The 17567-nt window shown below is 35.2% G+C and overlaps 2 protein-coding genes across 3 annotated transcripts; one reads left to right on the top strand and one right to left on the bottom strand.

Moving 5' to 3' along the window:
- The first annotated feature begins 172 nt into the window (after window positions 1-172).
- On the top strand, window positions 173-2332 carry LOC113739344 (pectate lyase-like). The gene is made up of 4 exons (XM_027266560.2): window positions 173-552; window positions 639-1290; window positions 1428-1670; window positions 2021-2332. Exons 1-4 carry the CDS (start codon window positions 362-364, stop codon window positions 2240-2242), a joined length of 1308 nt encoding a protein of 435 aa, XP_027122361.1. The 5' UTR covers window positions 173-361; the 3' UTR covers window positions 2243-2332.
- An 806-nt stretch (window positions 2333-3138) lies between these two features.
- LOC113740368 (isochorismate synthase, chloroplastic-like) lies at window positions 3139-16623 on the bottom strand. Of its 2 annotated transcripts, none has more exons than XM_027267977.2 (16): window positions 16397-16623; window positions 16076-16279; window positions 10811-11073; window positions 9307-9424; window positions 9075-9191; window positions 8773-8919; window positions 8435-8509; window positions 8275-8343; window positions 7205-7323; window positions 7024-7081; window positions 6753-6863; window positions 6406-6490; window positions 5666-5763; window positions 4468-4560; window positions 4197-4270; window positions 3139-3445 (listed from the first exon to the last, which is right to left on the bottom strand). In XM_027267977.2, exons 1-15 carry the CDS (start codon window positions 16520-16522, stop codon window positions 4220-4222), a joined length of 1734 nt encoding a protein of 577 aa, XP_027123778.1. In that variant the 5' UTR covers window positions 16523-16623; the 3' UTR covers window positions 3139-3445; window positions 4197-4219. The 2 variants fall into 2 exon arrangements, with proteins under 2 accessions (XP_027123778.1, XP_027123779.1); XM_027267978.2 differs by having other exon boundaries at window positions 3139-3387.
- Window positions 16624-17567: the final 944 nt, after the last annotated feature.

Below are 17567 nucleotides of genomic sequence, written 5' to 3'. Positions count from 1 at the left end.
TTAATGTCCATATATAGAAAGCAAAGCAAATAGACTAAAGATTGACCATTGCCGGAAAAGCACTGGCTCCCCTTTCTTCCCTCTCAACTTCTCATTGTCAAATATTCCAATGTATTAAAGCACAATCCTAAAAGCTTCAAAAGAGAGAACAAAACAAAATTAATGCAATTGCATTACAGCCAAGGTGACTGGCTTACTTCCATTCATGCATATCCCCAAACCCGATTGAGGTCTCAGTATTCTATTCCCTAAAAGTTGAACATATTATGTTCAAACCCTTTATTGCTTTCTTGTTACAAAACTAATTTGGTTAAGAAAACCATTTGCAAAAAAAAACCCAAAAAAAAAAAGTGACACAAAAATGGAGTTCAAGAAAAGTAGCTTAATTTTAGCATTTGCTTTGATTGCTCTAGTTTATACCATTGAGGCACACATTGCCGAGTTTGATGAGGTCTGGCAGAAGCGCGCAGAAGAAGCAAAGAAGGCTGCTCGCCAAGCTTACCATCCTAACCCCGAAAATGTCACTTCTCATTTTAATGAGGAAGTCCACAGGTGGATTTTCCCTAAATTCTCTTCATTCTCTTCTTGGTGGAAATTTCTTGAAAACACAATATAAAATCATGCATTGATTCATGCAGGTCCATTGATGGCCACAACAGCAGAAGAAGGGACTTGCACAAGTATAATGGTCCATGCACAGCCACAAACCCTATTGATCAATGTTGGAGATGCCAGAAAAATTGGCGTAAAAATCGTATGAAGCTAGCTGATTGTGCTCTTGGCTTCGGCCGCCATGCAACTGGAGGCAAAGGTGGCAGGATTTATAAGGTCACTGATCCTTCTGATAATGACCTAGTCAATCCCAAGCCCGGAACTTTGAGACATGCCCTTATCCAGCCTGAGCCCCTTTGGGTCATATTCACCAAGAATATGGTGATCAGGCTTAGCCAAGAGCTTATCATGACCAGCAACAAGACGATCGATGGCCGCGGCGTACAAGTCCATATTGCATACGGTGCTGGATTCACCCTGCAATTCGTGCATAACATTATCATCCACAATCTTCACATTCATGACATTAAGTCTGGCAATGGTGGCATGATTAGAGACTCCGTCAATCATTATGGCATTCGTTCAAGAAGTGATGGAGATGGCATTTCAATCTACGGTTCCACCAACATTTGGATTGATCACATCTCAATGTCTAATTGCAATGATGGACTCATTGATGCTGTTCAGGCTTCCACAGCTATAACCATCTCCAATGGCCATTTCACTCATCACAATGAGGTAATTATCTATCTATCTATCTATATGTCTACAGCATTAGACTCCTACTTTTCATGTACGAGGATGGAAACATCATGCTACTCATTGATTATATTTATAGACCCTCTTATTAACAAAGTTAATGTCCATGTCCACAGGCAATGCTCTTTGGTGCAAGTGATAGCTACTCAGATGATTCCATAATGCAGATAACTCTTGCATTCAACCACTTTGGTCAAGGAATAGAACAAAGAATGCCAAGGGCTAGATGGGGTTTCGTGCATGTAGTGAACAATGATTACACACATTGGCTAATGTATGCCATTGGAGGAAGTCAACACCCCACCATACTTAGCCAAGGCAATCGCTTCATTGCTCCTGAAAATCCATATGCTAAAGAGGTAATTAATGATACTGATTAGCAATCAAATGTTCACAGATATAAACACCGTACAAAACGATTCATCCATTGGGCCAACTTCTGTTTAAGATACTGATTTTATTAGAAGACACGTTTTTTCACAAACTCTGCAGTAAATTACAGTAAAGTTTTATATAAATATCCAAAAAACTTATCATCCAAATGGACACACTAAATAGTAACTAGCTCGATAATATAGATGCCTCTATAATGGTGAGTACAATCTTTTAGACCATCAAGAAAATAAGGGTATCTATTACCTATATAAAACTTCAATTTTTTTTTTTTTTTTTTTACTCTTTGTCATTAATGCAAACCATGGTGATCCAGGTGACCAAGAGGGACTATGCACCAGAAAGTGTGTGGAAAGATTGGGTATGGAAATCGCAGGGAGATCTTATGATGAATGGAGCATTCTTTGTTCAATCAGGAGATCCCAATCACAATTTTGGTTCCAATGCAGATTTGATCGGTCCAAAGCCTGGGGAATTTGCAAATAGGCTCACACGTTTTGCAGGAGCTCTAAATTGTATTGCCAAAAGGCCATGTTAAAACCTATAGTACTATAAACTAAATGATTCCAAACAAGCCAGCAAGGAATCTGAAAAAGAATCAAGAAGAGATTTAATGGAGATCACTTGTTTGAGAAACTTTGTACTCCCTGCTTTTCAACTCTTGATAAAAAAAAGTCTGGTTGCCTGCTTACAAAAAAGGAGAAAAGAAAAGGAACAAAGTTATCTGAACTTCTTGTTTTGCATAAGCAGATAAATTTGGATTTTCTTTCGCTCAATTGCCCTTCTGATCCTCCCTGAACATAAAAGACACAGTTATTACCATCAGTATTCTTATTCTGTAAATTCAAGTGCATATGCTAGGCTTCTATAAGTTCACTAAATCATTAAATTGATTATACCAGCTTGGCTCATTAATCCAGTATGCCAAGTATAATGACTAAACAAGACCTTCAGATTTAAGATCCTAGTAACTTGGCCAGATTACCATGTTGTACAAAGGACTTAGATAGATGTGCAATTTTGCCTTGTTGGTTTCACTTGAGTCAATTAGATCTCATCTTGGCACAACCCAATTTAATTACACCGCTTGGCTTCCATCTGCACCAATACTTGGCAAGTTCAGCACCATCCCCTAAAACAAGTAATTTCGCCTGACCAACTCCCATTCCACCTGATACTCAATTTCCAGCATCAGGTTGGCCTTTTTCACAGACAAGCAACAGCTCACCAAACTGAAGCATGTCATTGATGGAGTTATTCTTCTTCACAGGCTTAATCTATCAATCTTTGTTCCTTCTTTGCCTCTACTATAAAAGGGTCTGGATTAGGTTTTAGACGGTTTAACTCCCTTCCTTTTCTAGATGAGGGCATGCGAGGTCAGCCAAGAAGCAATGAATTCTGAAGCATTTTAACCAGATAAGCTTGAGCAAAAGATCAAGGGATAAATGCTTTTCTTCTGTGGTATGTCATATAACTGGAGAAAGACATTAAAGCATTCTTACAATAAGAGTTTGGTAGCTTAGATGAAGCCACATAACAGTGAAAAGAAAAAAGAAGAAAAAGGAGAAGACTTCTCTACATCCAACATCAACAAGTATTCCTTAATCTGCCCAGCTGCTTATGCTGAAGATGATGCATTAATCATCACGCAAATGAGTGAATGCTAAACTTTGTCCGAGCAATCTGCAAATTTTGCAGGATTTTGAATATTTAACAACTCCAATATCTACCACCAGCTGGACTGAAAAAGTAAAAAAAAAAATCTCAGAAATAACAAGGTAAAAAATAAGTAGAGTATGCCTGCACACAAGAGCACATCTCTTAATTTTACATGTCTCCAATTTATCAAATATATCTCCATTATGTACTGGGAAGTTCTTTTTTCTGAGCTACTTATTTGTATTTGAATTAATGGTTTGGTGTTTAAATATCTAATTTTTTGCCTGAAGTCGTTGGTTGAAGCATACAATGGAAGTGTGGCCTGAGAATGGATTACGATCTTGCTATCCTTAATAACTAAATCAAGCATCATAAGAGTTGGTGTCAAAGATGGTTCAGTAAATCAACGTGATGATGCAATACATTACATCTTTTGACTGCATTTCCAATAAATGAGATCAAAACCATTCAGCACTAATTAGCTGCCAAATTTTCAGTCATAGCACATCTGAAGCTACAGTCTCTTTAGTACTTGCACAGATTATAGTTATAGATGCTCTTTGATTTTCCCGACACGGCCACATGCCCTTTTTTATAATTAAAGTACTAATATATTCCATAATATTCCTTGCCCTCTATATTAGACTTATATTAGTTATTAATTTCATTTATATAATAATGTCATGCACCTATGCGAACATAATAAGCTGGGTTCATGTTAAATAAAGTTTCGCTCTTTATTGACAATGTTGAGTCTTGACAAGAAAATAAAAAAGAACTACAGGTACAAGCTTGAAGTTGCAGACTGCAGCAAATGTTTTGGAACTACTGACCTTGTGTTTGTTCATTCCTCCTACTACACTGTTGTTGCCAATGTGGGCACCTCTAGTTTCATCAATTTCATAAACTGGATACAAAAACAAAAGCAGGAAAGGTGAAGAGCATATAAGGCAGTAGTTCTTCCAGGTATCGCTTAAGAACAAATAAATATTTAACTGCACAACTTCTTTAGTTTTGCAAGTAACACTCCTACCCGAGCAACTGAATCATGGCAATTAATGTGATAGACAGAAAACAGAAACTATGTCGTTATAAAGCACGAACCTGTGATGCCTTGAGCTCCAACTCCTCCCATTCTAGAGCTGGATCACTTCCTTCAACTATGCCAAGTCCAGCATAAATTAGTGCACCAATGCCCTAGATTTAAATTGATCACATCAGCTTATATGTCAATTATGTGACTGCATAATGTCATTGAAGAATCACAATCTAACATTGGTAGAGGTGGCAAAATGGGCGGGATGGGCGGGATTTGATTGGGTTTGAGATGGAACCGAGTCATATGGGTTTGGGTCCAACCTTACCCATATGTGTTTTGGGACTAAGTTGGGCGGGATCACTTTGGGATGGGTTTAGATTGATCCCGCCCAATACCCAAATCTATTTTCTACATATTTTTTTTCCTTTAATTCATTTTTTACTTTTTATATAAATTTAATATTTTTGATTTATTAAATTTCTTTTAGTTTTATTAAATAAACATGCAAGTGCTTTATACTCAAGATTCCCACCAAAAATTGGATTAACAAATAAAGGAAAAAATAGATATACAACCATATTCCAACATATATCAAGATGGTCAAGGTATTTAGGGTATTGAATATTTATCCTCATCATTGTCCAAGGATGACAGGTCTAAATTGACTGAAATGCTGGAAATTCTTGTGGATAATGACTAGGAAGACTACTAAATTATATTCATTGGTATGACTATAAAAATTGTTAAAGATAATTTTTGAATCTAAGACTCCGTTTGGATTGGCTATTTTTTCAAAAAATAAGTTTTTCAAATACAATATTACAGTAATATACAATAATTCAAAAAATATCCCATCCATATTAGTATATCAAATATTTCAAAAAAAAAATTTATAGTAAAAATTTTTCATATACACTACTACAATAAAATATTTCAAAAACACCTCCCAAAAATAACTAATCCAAACAGAGCCCTTGCTATTTGAACCCAATGGGTACCCAAGTATTTCCCAAGATTTCCCATCAATTAATGGGTACAATTGGGATTTGTCCCATTTTAAACCCAATATCAAATTTCAGTACCCATCCCGCCCAAAATCCCCATGGGCATGGGTAACCCATTGGGACTTGGGACAAATTGCCACCTCTAAACATTGGTTATGTGGCTTCATATACCATCATGCAATTAACGTTCTAAGATTGCAAAACTAGTGCTTGTGGAAAAGACCATGATATTCGAGTAAATGCATCTACTTAACCTCACCTTTCCAATCAAAGCAGACCTGATTCCAACAGCAAACTCACTCTGTCTTCCTCCAAAGAAACCAACAGGACCAGCATACATCCCTCGGTCAAACATTTCTGTAAAACGTTATTAATTGTTATTTCACATACAATGATGCAAGGTAATATCCAGACCTGTGATCTGTTCATTATGCTGCAGAACAATCATAACAGCTGTAACCAATATTGGATGAAGATAAGTGCAGAATGAATATCCTCTATGCATGATTCAAAGGATTCAAAACTTTTCTGCACTAATATTTATCAATGTAGAACAAAGTTTTAGATAAAAATAGCTCAAGTTGTTCATTGTGTTAAATGAAAACGTCAACAGAATCCAAAAATAGTCTGATAGATGATCTGAATATGATCTTTTGTAACCTCACAAGCATGTAAAAGGGAAAAGGCGATGACGAGTTCCAACAATATCAATCAAATCAGTCGCACAACATTGTGCAGTACTATAAGTACATTTTTCATCTGAATGCATATAATTCAACACATCCACTTGATGCAATCTTACAACTACAATCTTAGAAGTGATAATAGATCATATAGATAGACCTTGAGTTTTTTGTTTTCTTTTTTCCTTTTTTGACCTAATAGACCTTGAGTTTTAGTTATGTTGACTTCACAACAAAAAAAGGACTGTAACTACATTATGCAGAGATCATGAGAACAAAATATTCATGCTGAATTGGAGTATCACTTTCCACATACCAGTGTCTGTAATAAAATCCCGTGCCACTTCAGTAGGAAAGCCACAAACTGCTGGAGTTGGGTGAAGGGAAGACAATATTGTGAACTGGAAGTTAAAGTAGTCAGCACTTCAGAAATGAAAGGAGACAATGACTTTGTAAATAATGATCCACCACAGTTCAAAAAATTTATTCTTGTGTAACAATATAAGAATCCCTTTACAACTTCTCACTAATCTGGAGTGAGGATGCTGTGTCAAGAGAGACAAATTCTAGGGAAAAAAATGCAGTATCTTGTAGAAGTTTCCCGCATCTAAAAGTTAAACTTCAGTTGTTTTGACAGAAATATGCAGAAAGAAAAGGTTTTACCTCATCATCTTCAGATCGCAATGTCCCAGAAAATCGACCATAAAGATGTTGAACCCTGGACAGCTTTCTTACAACTTTCTCTGGATTAATTACTACACTGGAACACACAGCCTACAAGAAAATGAGGGAGGAAAAAACGTTTGTCATATTTCAAGGACTGAAGAACTAATAGACAGTATTAAGTGATATATGTTGTGCCTTTGTGCTGATAACAAAGTTCCATTAAAGTGTTGCATGCTAAAAATTTCTGGGAAGGGATCCAGTTCCTTGCCTCTAGTTTTCTTCTTATGTTTTCTCGTACTATGGCAAACTCGTGGTGGTCCTTGGGACTGTAGATGAATGGAAGAACAAGACAAACTGTCAATACAAATGAGCGAAAACAAGAAATAACATCTCTAGTGCCAAGATAAATACAAGTCTTTTGTTGCTCTATAAATAGCAAAGCACGAAACCTGGAGAATAAGTCATGTGCTATCTGAAGATCTAAAGACTCTGATCCTCCTCTAGCTCGGGTTGCAGCCAAAGCTTCACTAAAAATGCTGAACTCATCACGACGGAATAGTTGCTCTGGCTACAGTGTAAACACAAATAATCAAAATGCAAATAGATTCGTAACTATATGTCCAGAAGTCAATCACCGAACAAGGAGACTATAACACAGTATTTCTTCAGCTACTTGTGTTTAGAGTCACAATAACTTGTGATATATCCAATTAGGAGAAAGTAAATGTTTCACTACTCGAAGATATACAAAAGCAATCTCTGCCACCTATGAAACAACAAGAAATGGATTTTAACCAGTCCGACTCTCCTTTCTCCCCCCTCACCCAACCACACCACCACGCCTATTGATCAATATCCTCAAAAGCCCACTTTATAACAAGAACAGTCATGCAGAAAATATGAAGCAACAATGCAGAAAATAACAGCCATAGTCCTATAGAATGGCAGTCCCTGGGCAGCTATCAAGCTGCATTATCCAAAAAGAATGGTTATAGATGAATAATTAGAGATGAAAAAGAGGATAGAACAATCCAAAAGTTCTATTTTTTTAAGAAACCAGCACAATTTACATTAAACAAAGGGGTAAAAGTGATTGGACACTGTAAATGGAAGAAGAGACTATTATAAGCTCATGATTTAGTTATTTGGGTTAATACGAGACAAGTTAGCTCCATCATGAATGCAGGTTTGAGACAGATATCAGGTTCTTTGTATATGTCAATTCTAATTCTTCCTCAAGAAAAGAGTTTAAAGAAAGTGACAAGACAGATCACTAAATATTCTCAGTCCTGTCAGCATTTTCTCGTAGAGGCTACGAAAATAGTTGAATACGCGATGATTAATCAAAGTATTTGAGCAGGCAAAGGTCCATAATTGTCGTCAGGTTTTTCCACCACTAAATTCATCATTAGGTGTGACATTTTTGTTCTTAATTAACAACGTAATGGGCAGAAAACTATGAAAACTAAAACAAGATACATAAAAAATGTTGACCACGTATCACCGCCGGCCCACTTACAGTGTTACCAATGAATGCTGGAGATTCTGGAGGTTGAAGGCAAAATTGATAAGCATCTTTTCCCTCACCCTGCAGTTTAAGCATCCAAAGTTTGTGAGCCTTGAAAGAATCAACGGATGATAGTTTATAATAATTTGATTGAAAAAAATGCAACAACGACCTTTAGACTACCCAACCATGCCAAAGGGTTAACATCTGTCGACGTCACAACTTTGCTACTACGTGCAAGTACAACCTACACTTATACAGATAGAAGGTTATGGAAGAGAGAACAAGTTAGCGAGCAGAATGAGCAACAGTAGGCAATATAGAAGTGAAAATAATCAACAACCTTAACATTGCAGATAATGAAACTAATATATATAACACCTAGTCTCAACCTTCAATGCTTATTATATAAGATAAAGCACAGAATATCCAGTTGCTATCATACTATTCTTCTATAATGCTATAAAGAACAAAATGATCAGATTGCATGGACACAAAAAAATCCAAGACCTTTTTTAATAGTGAATAGTCTCCCTTTATCCTTTCCAAAGCCTGGTTTACAGATTTATCCCATGATTTTCTGCTGGGATCATGATCAGTACTTGTTATATAAGCATGAGAAGCTTCTTGCCTTAGCCTCGTAACAACAGAGGAAACCTGCATTAAATGTCTAAATTAAATTAAAAGTGGAAGATGATTAGATCTACAATAACTTGTGCACTGCACCATTAGAACCCACTGGAACATACAAACAGGGAGAGGAAAGCAAAGAACTATTCAGGACAAAAGAGGAAAAAAAGTACAACACATACCCTGGCCATTGTCATTTTAAGGGAAGCTATTGCATTTCGATATGTACATGAGAGAGCATTGTCCCAAGCAATAGTTGCAGCAATTTTTGAACTGCCTTCTAGTTCATCAAACTCAACCTGTCAGTTCGACGCATAGAGACATCCAGTCATTTATGGATAGAAATCCAATCACATGTACCAGAGGAAACACACGTCCATAAATAACCTTTGTTAGACAGAGACATATAATCACCTGAGGAACCATGAAGTAAAATGAACCAAAAGCCTTCCATTCTGGTGATATGCTTGCCCTCTCATCAAACCGAATAGCTCCATATGCCCGAATCAGAGGGCAGTTCTTGGACAAAAACCTTTGCTCAAAGTAACAAAAAGGTCAAACTTAATCATTGTATTCATCAAAGTTTCAGACTAGTCATCTATGTTTAACCACTTTAAGAATACAATTGCATCCCAATGCTTTGATAACATCTGAAGGTTCATTTTTAGATTGTGTCCATTTATTACTTGAGTTGCCTAATTCTGAAATAAAAATACTTATAAATCAAGGACTGAAATGTCTCCAGAATAAGTGCCTCAGCCAAACACCCAGCCAAAATATTAATTGGAAATGACCAAGATCAAAAACATCAAGATCATCCATGATCATAGCAAATCAAGCATAAAATTGTAACGGCCAAAATGTCTACATATTTTGGTTGATGAGCATATTTTAACTTCCAAACAGATAAAGCGTGTATCTCACTATATTCTAATACCATGGCTGATTCCATGTGTTGGAACTGACCACACAGGTAAATAACTCTCTGGCTAAGCAACTATTTCAGCTTACAAGAAAGAAACCACACTAAGCAAAGCACTTACTGAAGATAACTGCAGTGGCAACAGTAACCTCCCCCCCCCCCCACCCCCCCAATTCGAATTTTGGATTACTTAAAAGTTTCACTTTGTGTTGCATAAACATTTATTAAAGACAGCACCAGTCATCTGTAATTTATAACGTGTTGTCTAGAAATTACCAGACCATCTTTCCTCTTTCACAATATCTAGAAGACATTTCAGTTGTCATTTTAGATCAACATCTATTGCCCCATGGAACGGCCTAACCTCAGAATTTATTGGAAAAGAGCAGTATATCCTGTTAGCATAAGGTCAGAACAAAATTGACCGCCACCAAGCCCTGTGTCCAACTAAAAAGATGCATTATAATTAGACCAAATGGCACATCGCAACTGTTGTTTGCTCATCCTACCAACGTCCAATCTCTCTTTAATTCTTTATTGGAAAGCAACCCGAACATTCTGAAGTTCTCCATTAAACAGATTATAGAGAATGTATTCGACAAAATTATCATTGATCCGTACAAATTTTCAACACTGCCATCATCGTCCAGCCAATTTAAAGCATATTTATTCCTTTTTTTTCGTTTTTTTCTGACAAAAGCTAAAGATTTGAACAAATTCAGCTTGTAAATAGATTTTTTTTAAAAAAAAAGACTAAAACTTTAGCTGCATCTTAGCATTCTGATAACAGACCTCTTCCAAGTTTCCATTTATCGCAAGCAAAAAAGAAACAGCATTTATACTTCAAGAACCATCCAACACTCATTCCGGAAAACTACATATAAAACTACGAAAAGGGATTTCACTTTAATCAAGAACATCACCAGAAATACATCTGAAAACTCAAAATAAAAAAGGAAAAGAAGAATGTGAATGTTGGGTCAGGGTAAGTACTACCTCTTGATTGAGAGCCAATCATGATAAGAAAAGGGATGAAGGCTGCGAAAGAGGACGGCAGAGCCCACCCCAGCAACGCTAACGACGTCGTTGTCTTCGACTGAAGTGGAAGTACGGGGATTGAAGGCATTGCCATTGATGCTCTGAGATAAATCAGAAATGGTGATTCGATTTCTACCGGAAAAGAAGCAGCGTGGGAGATGAAGACTTTGGTCTTGTGAATGAAGCCAGTCCAGTGCTTCAATTTGCTCTAGTATTGGCACCTTTTTCCCAACAAAAAATTTTTGGTTAATAAGTAATAACCAAGGGCAAAACGGTCAATTAGCAATATTCATTACCAACACTGAAACTCTTTTTTTTTTAAAAGGACAAAAAAACTTGGTTGGCCCTCGAACTATCAAGTCTATACACTTTTAGCTCTACAACTATTATTTATAATATATCTTTAACCCTTCAATTTCTAAAAGCATGTATTTTTTACCCTTTAGTTCATTTGAGCCGTTAGACTTCTCTTGCTCTTAAGAACATTTTGATGTAAGTTCAAAAGATGTGGTAAAGGACTTGTAAAATAGAGGTAGAGCTATTTTTTTAAATTTAATATTAGATCCACTCATATAACACATAGCAAGATTCACAAAAAAAAAAAATTAAGCCTAAATTTGAAATCTACGTAAAAAAAATTAATATGGAGATGTAGTTTCATCTAAATTTGACCAATGTAAAGTAGCGGTCAACTCTTGGTCAATAGCAGTCAAGGATCATTGAGCCATAGCCAATAATTGCAGCTAGGGGTGGAGCTGATTCAAACTACTCGACTCGAGCTCGATATGTACTCGATCAGAAGCTCGAGCTCGAACTCGCTTCATCGAACTCGAGCTCGATCTCGAGCTATCGAGTCGAGCTCGAGCTCAGAAATTTGATACTCGAGAGCTCGACGAGTTCTATCGAGTATCACATAAAAAATTAAAAAAAATTATATATAAAATTACTAATATAGGTAAATAAATTCTAAAAAATTACCGGTGAGTACCCTTATCGAGTCGAGCTCGAGCTTTTTAAGAACTCGATCGAGCTCGAGCTCGAGCTGTGATTCTCCAACTCGATCGAGCTCGAGCTCGAGCTCGAGTATAATTATATTATAGCCGAGTCGAGCTTGAGTATAGTGGTACTCGAGCTCGACTCGGCTCGAATATACCCCTATTGCAGCGGTGACCAATTGTAATTTGAAGAAGGTGATGATCAAAACTACGTCGTTTTTAAGTTAGTTTTGTTAGGCGTAATAGTTGAAATTGACGAAAGGATAAGTAATATACACTTCTAAAAGGTGGAGGGCTAAAAGTATGCAAACAATAGTTAGAGGACTAAAAATATAAAAAAATTTAATAGTTCGAAAAATAAAAGAAAGAAATTACTAGAAATAAAATTTAACAACCCCTTGAAAATATTATTTGGCAATGCAATTAGGAAGCCGTCATAAAATAATACTACATTAAATATTACGAAATAGTGTCAAGGTTTTCTTTTTCTTTTTAATCATAAACAGATAATTTATAATAAAGTTATGCTAATGGCAGTAAATACATCACAAACATGTTATAAATAGAAAGGTAGAAGAAAATTAGTAAAAACAAGGAGGAATAACCAAAATAGTTGCTTACATTTCAAAAAAAAAAATCTTTCTTTGGTCCCTCGCATATAAAACAATGCAAAATAGTCCCTCACATATAACAAATGTATTAATTTGGTTCCAAAACCTATTTCCTACCAAAATTATAGCCAACGTATACATGCCCAAGTCACTTGCTTATACTTTTAGGGATAAAAGAGGAAAAGAATAACATTCTCCTCCAAAAAGTTTTCCCATCACAACATCTAGGAAGGGAAAACGTGATGGAACACAGAAGGGTTTTTTTTTTTTTTTTTTTTTTGAGGAAAATAGTATCCTTGTTTCTTTTTTGCCCATGCGCATAATTTGAACGAGTATTTTTTGGGCCAAAATTTTTTCGTTGCTAATAGGTTTTGGAACCAAATTGGCACATTTGTTACATATAAGGAATCGTTTTGCGTTGTTTTACGTGTTAGGGACTAGAAAAAGTTTTTTAAAATATGAGGGATCATTTTAGTTATTTTCCAAAAAAACCAAATTATTAACAAAAAAAATTAATCAATTATGCATCTAAAATTAAGGAATTAAACTTTGTATTGGTGTAGACATGCATGAACAATTAAATATTATTTTTGTGATGATTGAGACCTTTGTTTTCTATATTAGTTGAATTATTAATCTAATTGGAAAATTGTTATAAACTTTTAGACCAGATTTTGTTGATGGTACGAACTAATTTTTTTTTTTTTTTGTACGAACTAATTTCTATTATGACTACGAAATATACAAAGGAATTTATACAAACTGATAAAACTATAGATATCTTAGGAGTATAATTTTTGTCTCAGCCAAGGTGGAATAATTAGCCTGAAGTCGGTTTCTATTTCGGTGAGCAATGCCATTTCAAGAATTCAACTGCATAGCATTTAGGGCGACTATCTCACTCTAATCCGTGGGTGGAGTGATCGAGGATGCATTAATTTCTCACTTTATGAAAATCATTTCTCTTTCAAGAATTTTTTAATTTCTAGGAAACACCAGTCAGTTTCTAATACCGGCCTTGTTTGGACTGTGGTTTTCTATAAAAAAAAAAATTTATGATTTTCGTGAACATATTTTTCAACCATCATTTTATCTCACATTTATTAAATTAAATCATTACTGTATATATATATATATATATATATATTTTTTTTTTTTACAAAAACTCCTTAATATAGCAATCCAAACAGGAATTTTTAGCCCATCTGATTTCAACAAGTTGAAAGGAATGATTAATTATTGCTGTTAAACCCTCCTGTCCTCTTTTTCTTTATATATATATACATATATATAAGGTACAAAACTCTAAGGGTGACTAATAATGTGAGGACCCGTAAATTTTTTTTATTTTTATATTATTTTATTTTATTTTCTATAGATGTACGTTATTTTTCTTGAGTTTTGAGTGAGTGAGTCCTGACGAGAGTTGGGCAGGCGACCCGCCAAACCCTGGAGTACGCCCTAGAGGAAGGTGGGACCGTCACAAATAAAACATTTTGCATCCTTAAATCTTTCCCAATACTCCAATTGTATCTTAAGCAACTTAGTTGACCAATCTTTGTTACAAAAAACTTAACTCAACTTGGATTTAATTAAAGAAATCATTCACTCATATCGAGAGTACAAACAGGAGACATGATATCATCTAACAAATTTGGCAATGGAAAGTTGTGTTTATTCTATAGCTGCCTGTTTAAATACTTGCATTAAGCATCATCCCCGGCTACACATTTTCGGATGAAGTAGAGATAAAAAAGAAGGGTTTTTTTTATGGGCACCAGTTAACACATCTAATATTTACCTAATCTACTATGCATACACACATACTAATAATTAATATCCTCCCTTGCATTTATATAATTTTCCTATTTAATCTTACATACCCTCCCTTGTATTTATTTACTTTACCCAATTAATCTTACATTTATGAAAATATGACACCTGAAATACATCTTAAAAAGTATATATATTTGACATTCTATACATCTTAAAAATATAACACCTGAAATATACCTTTTTGGATTTGTACAAATATACTTTTTAAGATATAAATTTTAATATATGCAGCAACGTCTGCATTAAAAGTTACTCTTTTTAAGTAGGTTTAATATTTGAGTAAATCTTATGTATATCAACAATTTGTATATATTACCACGGTTGACTCTATGACACACGTATAAAAGTTGAATTCTATAGTTGTCATTTATCCAATGTTCACAGATGATTAATTATCCTTAGTGTTTGGTCAAGTCAATCTTCAAAGGTCTTTGCTTAGGCCACAGCTTAAACATATCCCAGATTTTAATACATTATTGTCTTAGATATGAAGGGTGACACATGAATTACCAAAACAAATTGACTTTGACACCTTGAGGTAAAATACACAGAAAGTTCTTTTGAAGGTTCTGATCAATGATAACTTGGCATGCGTCCATCCCTATTTTTGCCAGCCTACAGGAGGTTTGACTAGAATTAATTAGTTGTTAACTAATGACTTTTGAGTTAGAAGAGATCCAAAGTAAGAGCTATTTTCAAATTAGTTAGTGCTAAAATCTACCTTAAAAATACTGATGTATATAGCAGAAATAATTAAAAATATTACATAGTCATCCACCAAACTTAGAAAATTGAAGTTCAGGTAAATTATTAGATATGCCTAAGAAGATAATGCCTACAGTAACAGGATGAGAAGTACCCTTCCTAGGCATTTTCCTACTCCTAGAATGATGTGCAAAATCTTCTTTCGATTAAGAAAAGAAAAAATGTTGTACCCTTTTACTTTCTTTCTTTTCTTCGACCTTTTCTCTCTTATTTTTCCGGTAAGTATTTTTTTTTTTGGGGTGAAATCAATCGGGTCATCCAAATTTTTTGAGTTTATCAGTGATTCATGCAAAAATATGAGCAAAGAAGATTGCATTATCCAGTGCCCTCTTTCCCTGTGCCAACCACGTGGCAAACAATTTTCTTTTCATTTTTCACAAACAAAACCCCCCCGCATGGTTCCCCCCTCCCCCCCAACCCCAAAAAAACGAAGAAACAGAAAAAAGAAAAAAAAAAAAAAGGGTAACAAACATACGTGTCAGTATCTCATGATTTGAAATAATTTGAAACATTGATGAAAATCGTTAAAATAAATGGTTTTGAGTGAAATGACATAAATACCCTAATAATATAAACAAAAATAGCCAAAAACAAATGATTTTTTATTCATCAATTTCATTCACTAATAATATAACAACGCAAAAATCGTCAAGTTCTACGAGTTTGGAGCAAAATTGAAGAAGAGCCATGGTAGTTTTATTAAGGTTTGAAGGGCAAAAAAGGTATGTCAACTCAAATTTTGTCTTACAAAACTATTTTTCGAAAGAACTACGTGCAATTCCAGCGTGTTTACGTGAAACACATTAGATCTAATGATTTCCGTCAAATTTTTACTTTACTTTAAATCATGAGGTATTGGGGCGTGTGATTTAATATCATAAGGGGCTTTTCTATAGGATAATTACACCAAAGGGGGTTTTTCTATAGAATAGCTGCATCAGAGGAGCTTTTTTTTTGTTTATTACCCTTAAAAATATAAGTGAAGATTTGTGCAGCTTATTGAAGTAGGAACCAACCTCAAGACGGATGATTCCGGAGTCAAAAGCTGAAGGCTGTGATTGCATATCAGCAATGGCTGCGTTGAGACTTTCTACGGCCAATGCCGGAGTAGAAACAGCGGGAAAAGTCCGAGTTTCAATGGTTCCAATGGGAGCTGTTGGGTCATGATCATCACCTTGGCAACCGTTCATTGATAATGAACACGATGAAAAGGCATATCTCTGTCATAGCACGCAAAATTCGTCAAGCCCAGAAGAGCCCTTTTATCGATAAAAAAACAAGAAGGAATTTTGGTTGAAAACATGCAAAAAAGGTTGGAGGGAGATCAATAGCCTTACTTTAATGGACATATTAGCCGACCGCCTTCCAAAAGTGGGAAGTTTTGAGCTTGAGTAGTGTTTCATGGCTTGAAGCTCCATGAAACTTGCATTATTGATGCCTTGCCCAGCTGTAGCAGCGGCCATTTCAGAGAAGAGAGTAAAGAAATGGCCTAATAAAATCTAAATTCTGCTCTGAGTTGGAGTTTTGGAGTATGGTAGGATAGAGACTGGCAAGTGGGAGTTTGACTGCAGCATATAACACCAGGTAGGATTTATATTTATAGAGTGGTTTTGTGGTGAGTTGTTGAATTGGTCCCTAAAGTTCTTGTTTGGTCTAATTTTGTTCACGACGTATAAATTAATAGCACTTGGTTTGTAGAACTTTCTTGTCGTTTTCATCACATTCAACTTCATTAAGGAGATATTTACATATTTTATTCATGAGTAAAGAAATGCTTAAGTTTTACTTTTCTTACAGAACTCTCAAATGACAACAGCGAAAAATGAATCATTCAGTGGCCATCTAAGTCCATTTTTGGACTGTATGTCAGGCGTTTGAACCTTATATACAGTGAAAAAATTCAAAGGAGGTGTCAGAATACCCATTTGATCTAGTCAGATCTATATACCTGCTAACCCTTTATACGACCTCTTTAGGGTCCCTCCCCCTATAGAACAGGATATATTAGATTATGAGAATGTTATCATTGCAGCAAAAAAAAAAAAACAATAAATTTCCTGTGGTTTAGGCTCAGATCTTAAATAAACTGCACTTGTAGAGATGCATTTATGTGGTTGGTCGATTCCGCTTTCCATTCCGGGTAAACAAACCAAGCAGATCATGCCCCATGTTTTAAAATCTCCTTCCACCGCCAGCTTCCCTTATTCCAGCCCCACCCCATGCCTGTGTGGGCGCTCTCATGGTTGGCTAATTATAATTACAAATTTTTATTTTGACATTATTTGTCTACATATATAACATAATTAACAATTTTATAAATCATTCTTTTAGATTCTTCACTAAATATTCAATGTGAAATCAACCTTAAAAGTCATTCTGATGTTTTTAAATTCAATTCTCCACGTTTACTAGCAAATCTAAATTATAACCATCATATTTGTTTTTATTTTTTGATAAACAATTTACACTACGTGAGAAAAAAAATTCAAGTAATTGCATAAGTATGTA

This window comes from Coffea arabica, chromosome 4c (assembly GCF_036785885.1).
Source record: "Coffea arabica cultivar ET-39 chromosome 4c, Coffea Arabica ET-39 HiFi, whole genome shotgun sequence".
NCBI lineage: Eukaryota > Viridiplantae > Streptophyta > Magnoliopsida > Gentianales > Rubiaceae > Coffea > Coffea arabica.
The sequence above is the reverse complement of the archived record's forward strand: the minus strand, read 5'-3'. Positions and strand labels throughout refer to the sequence as shown.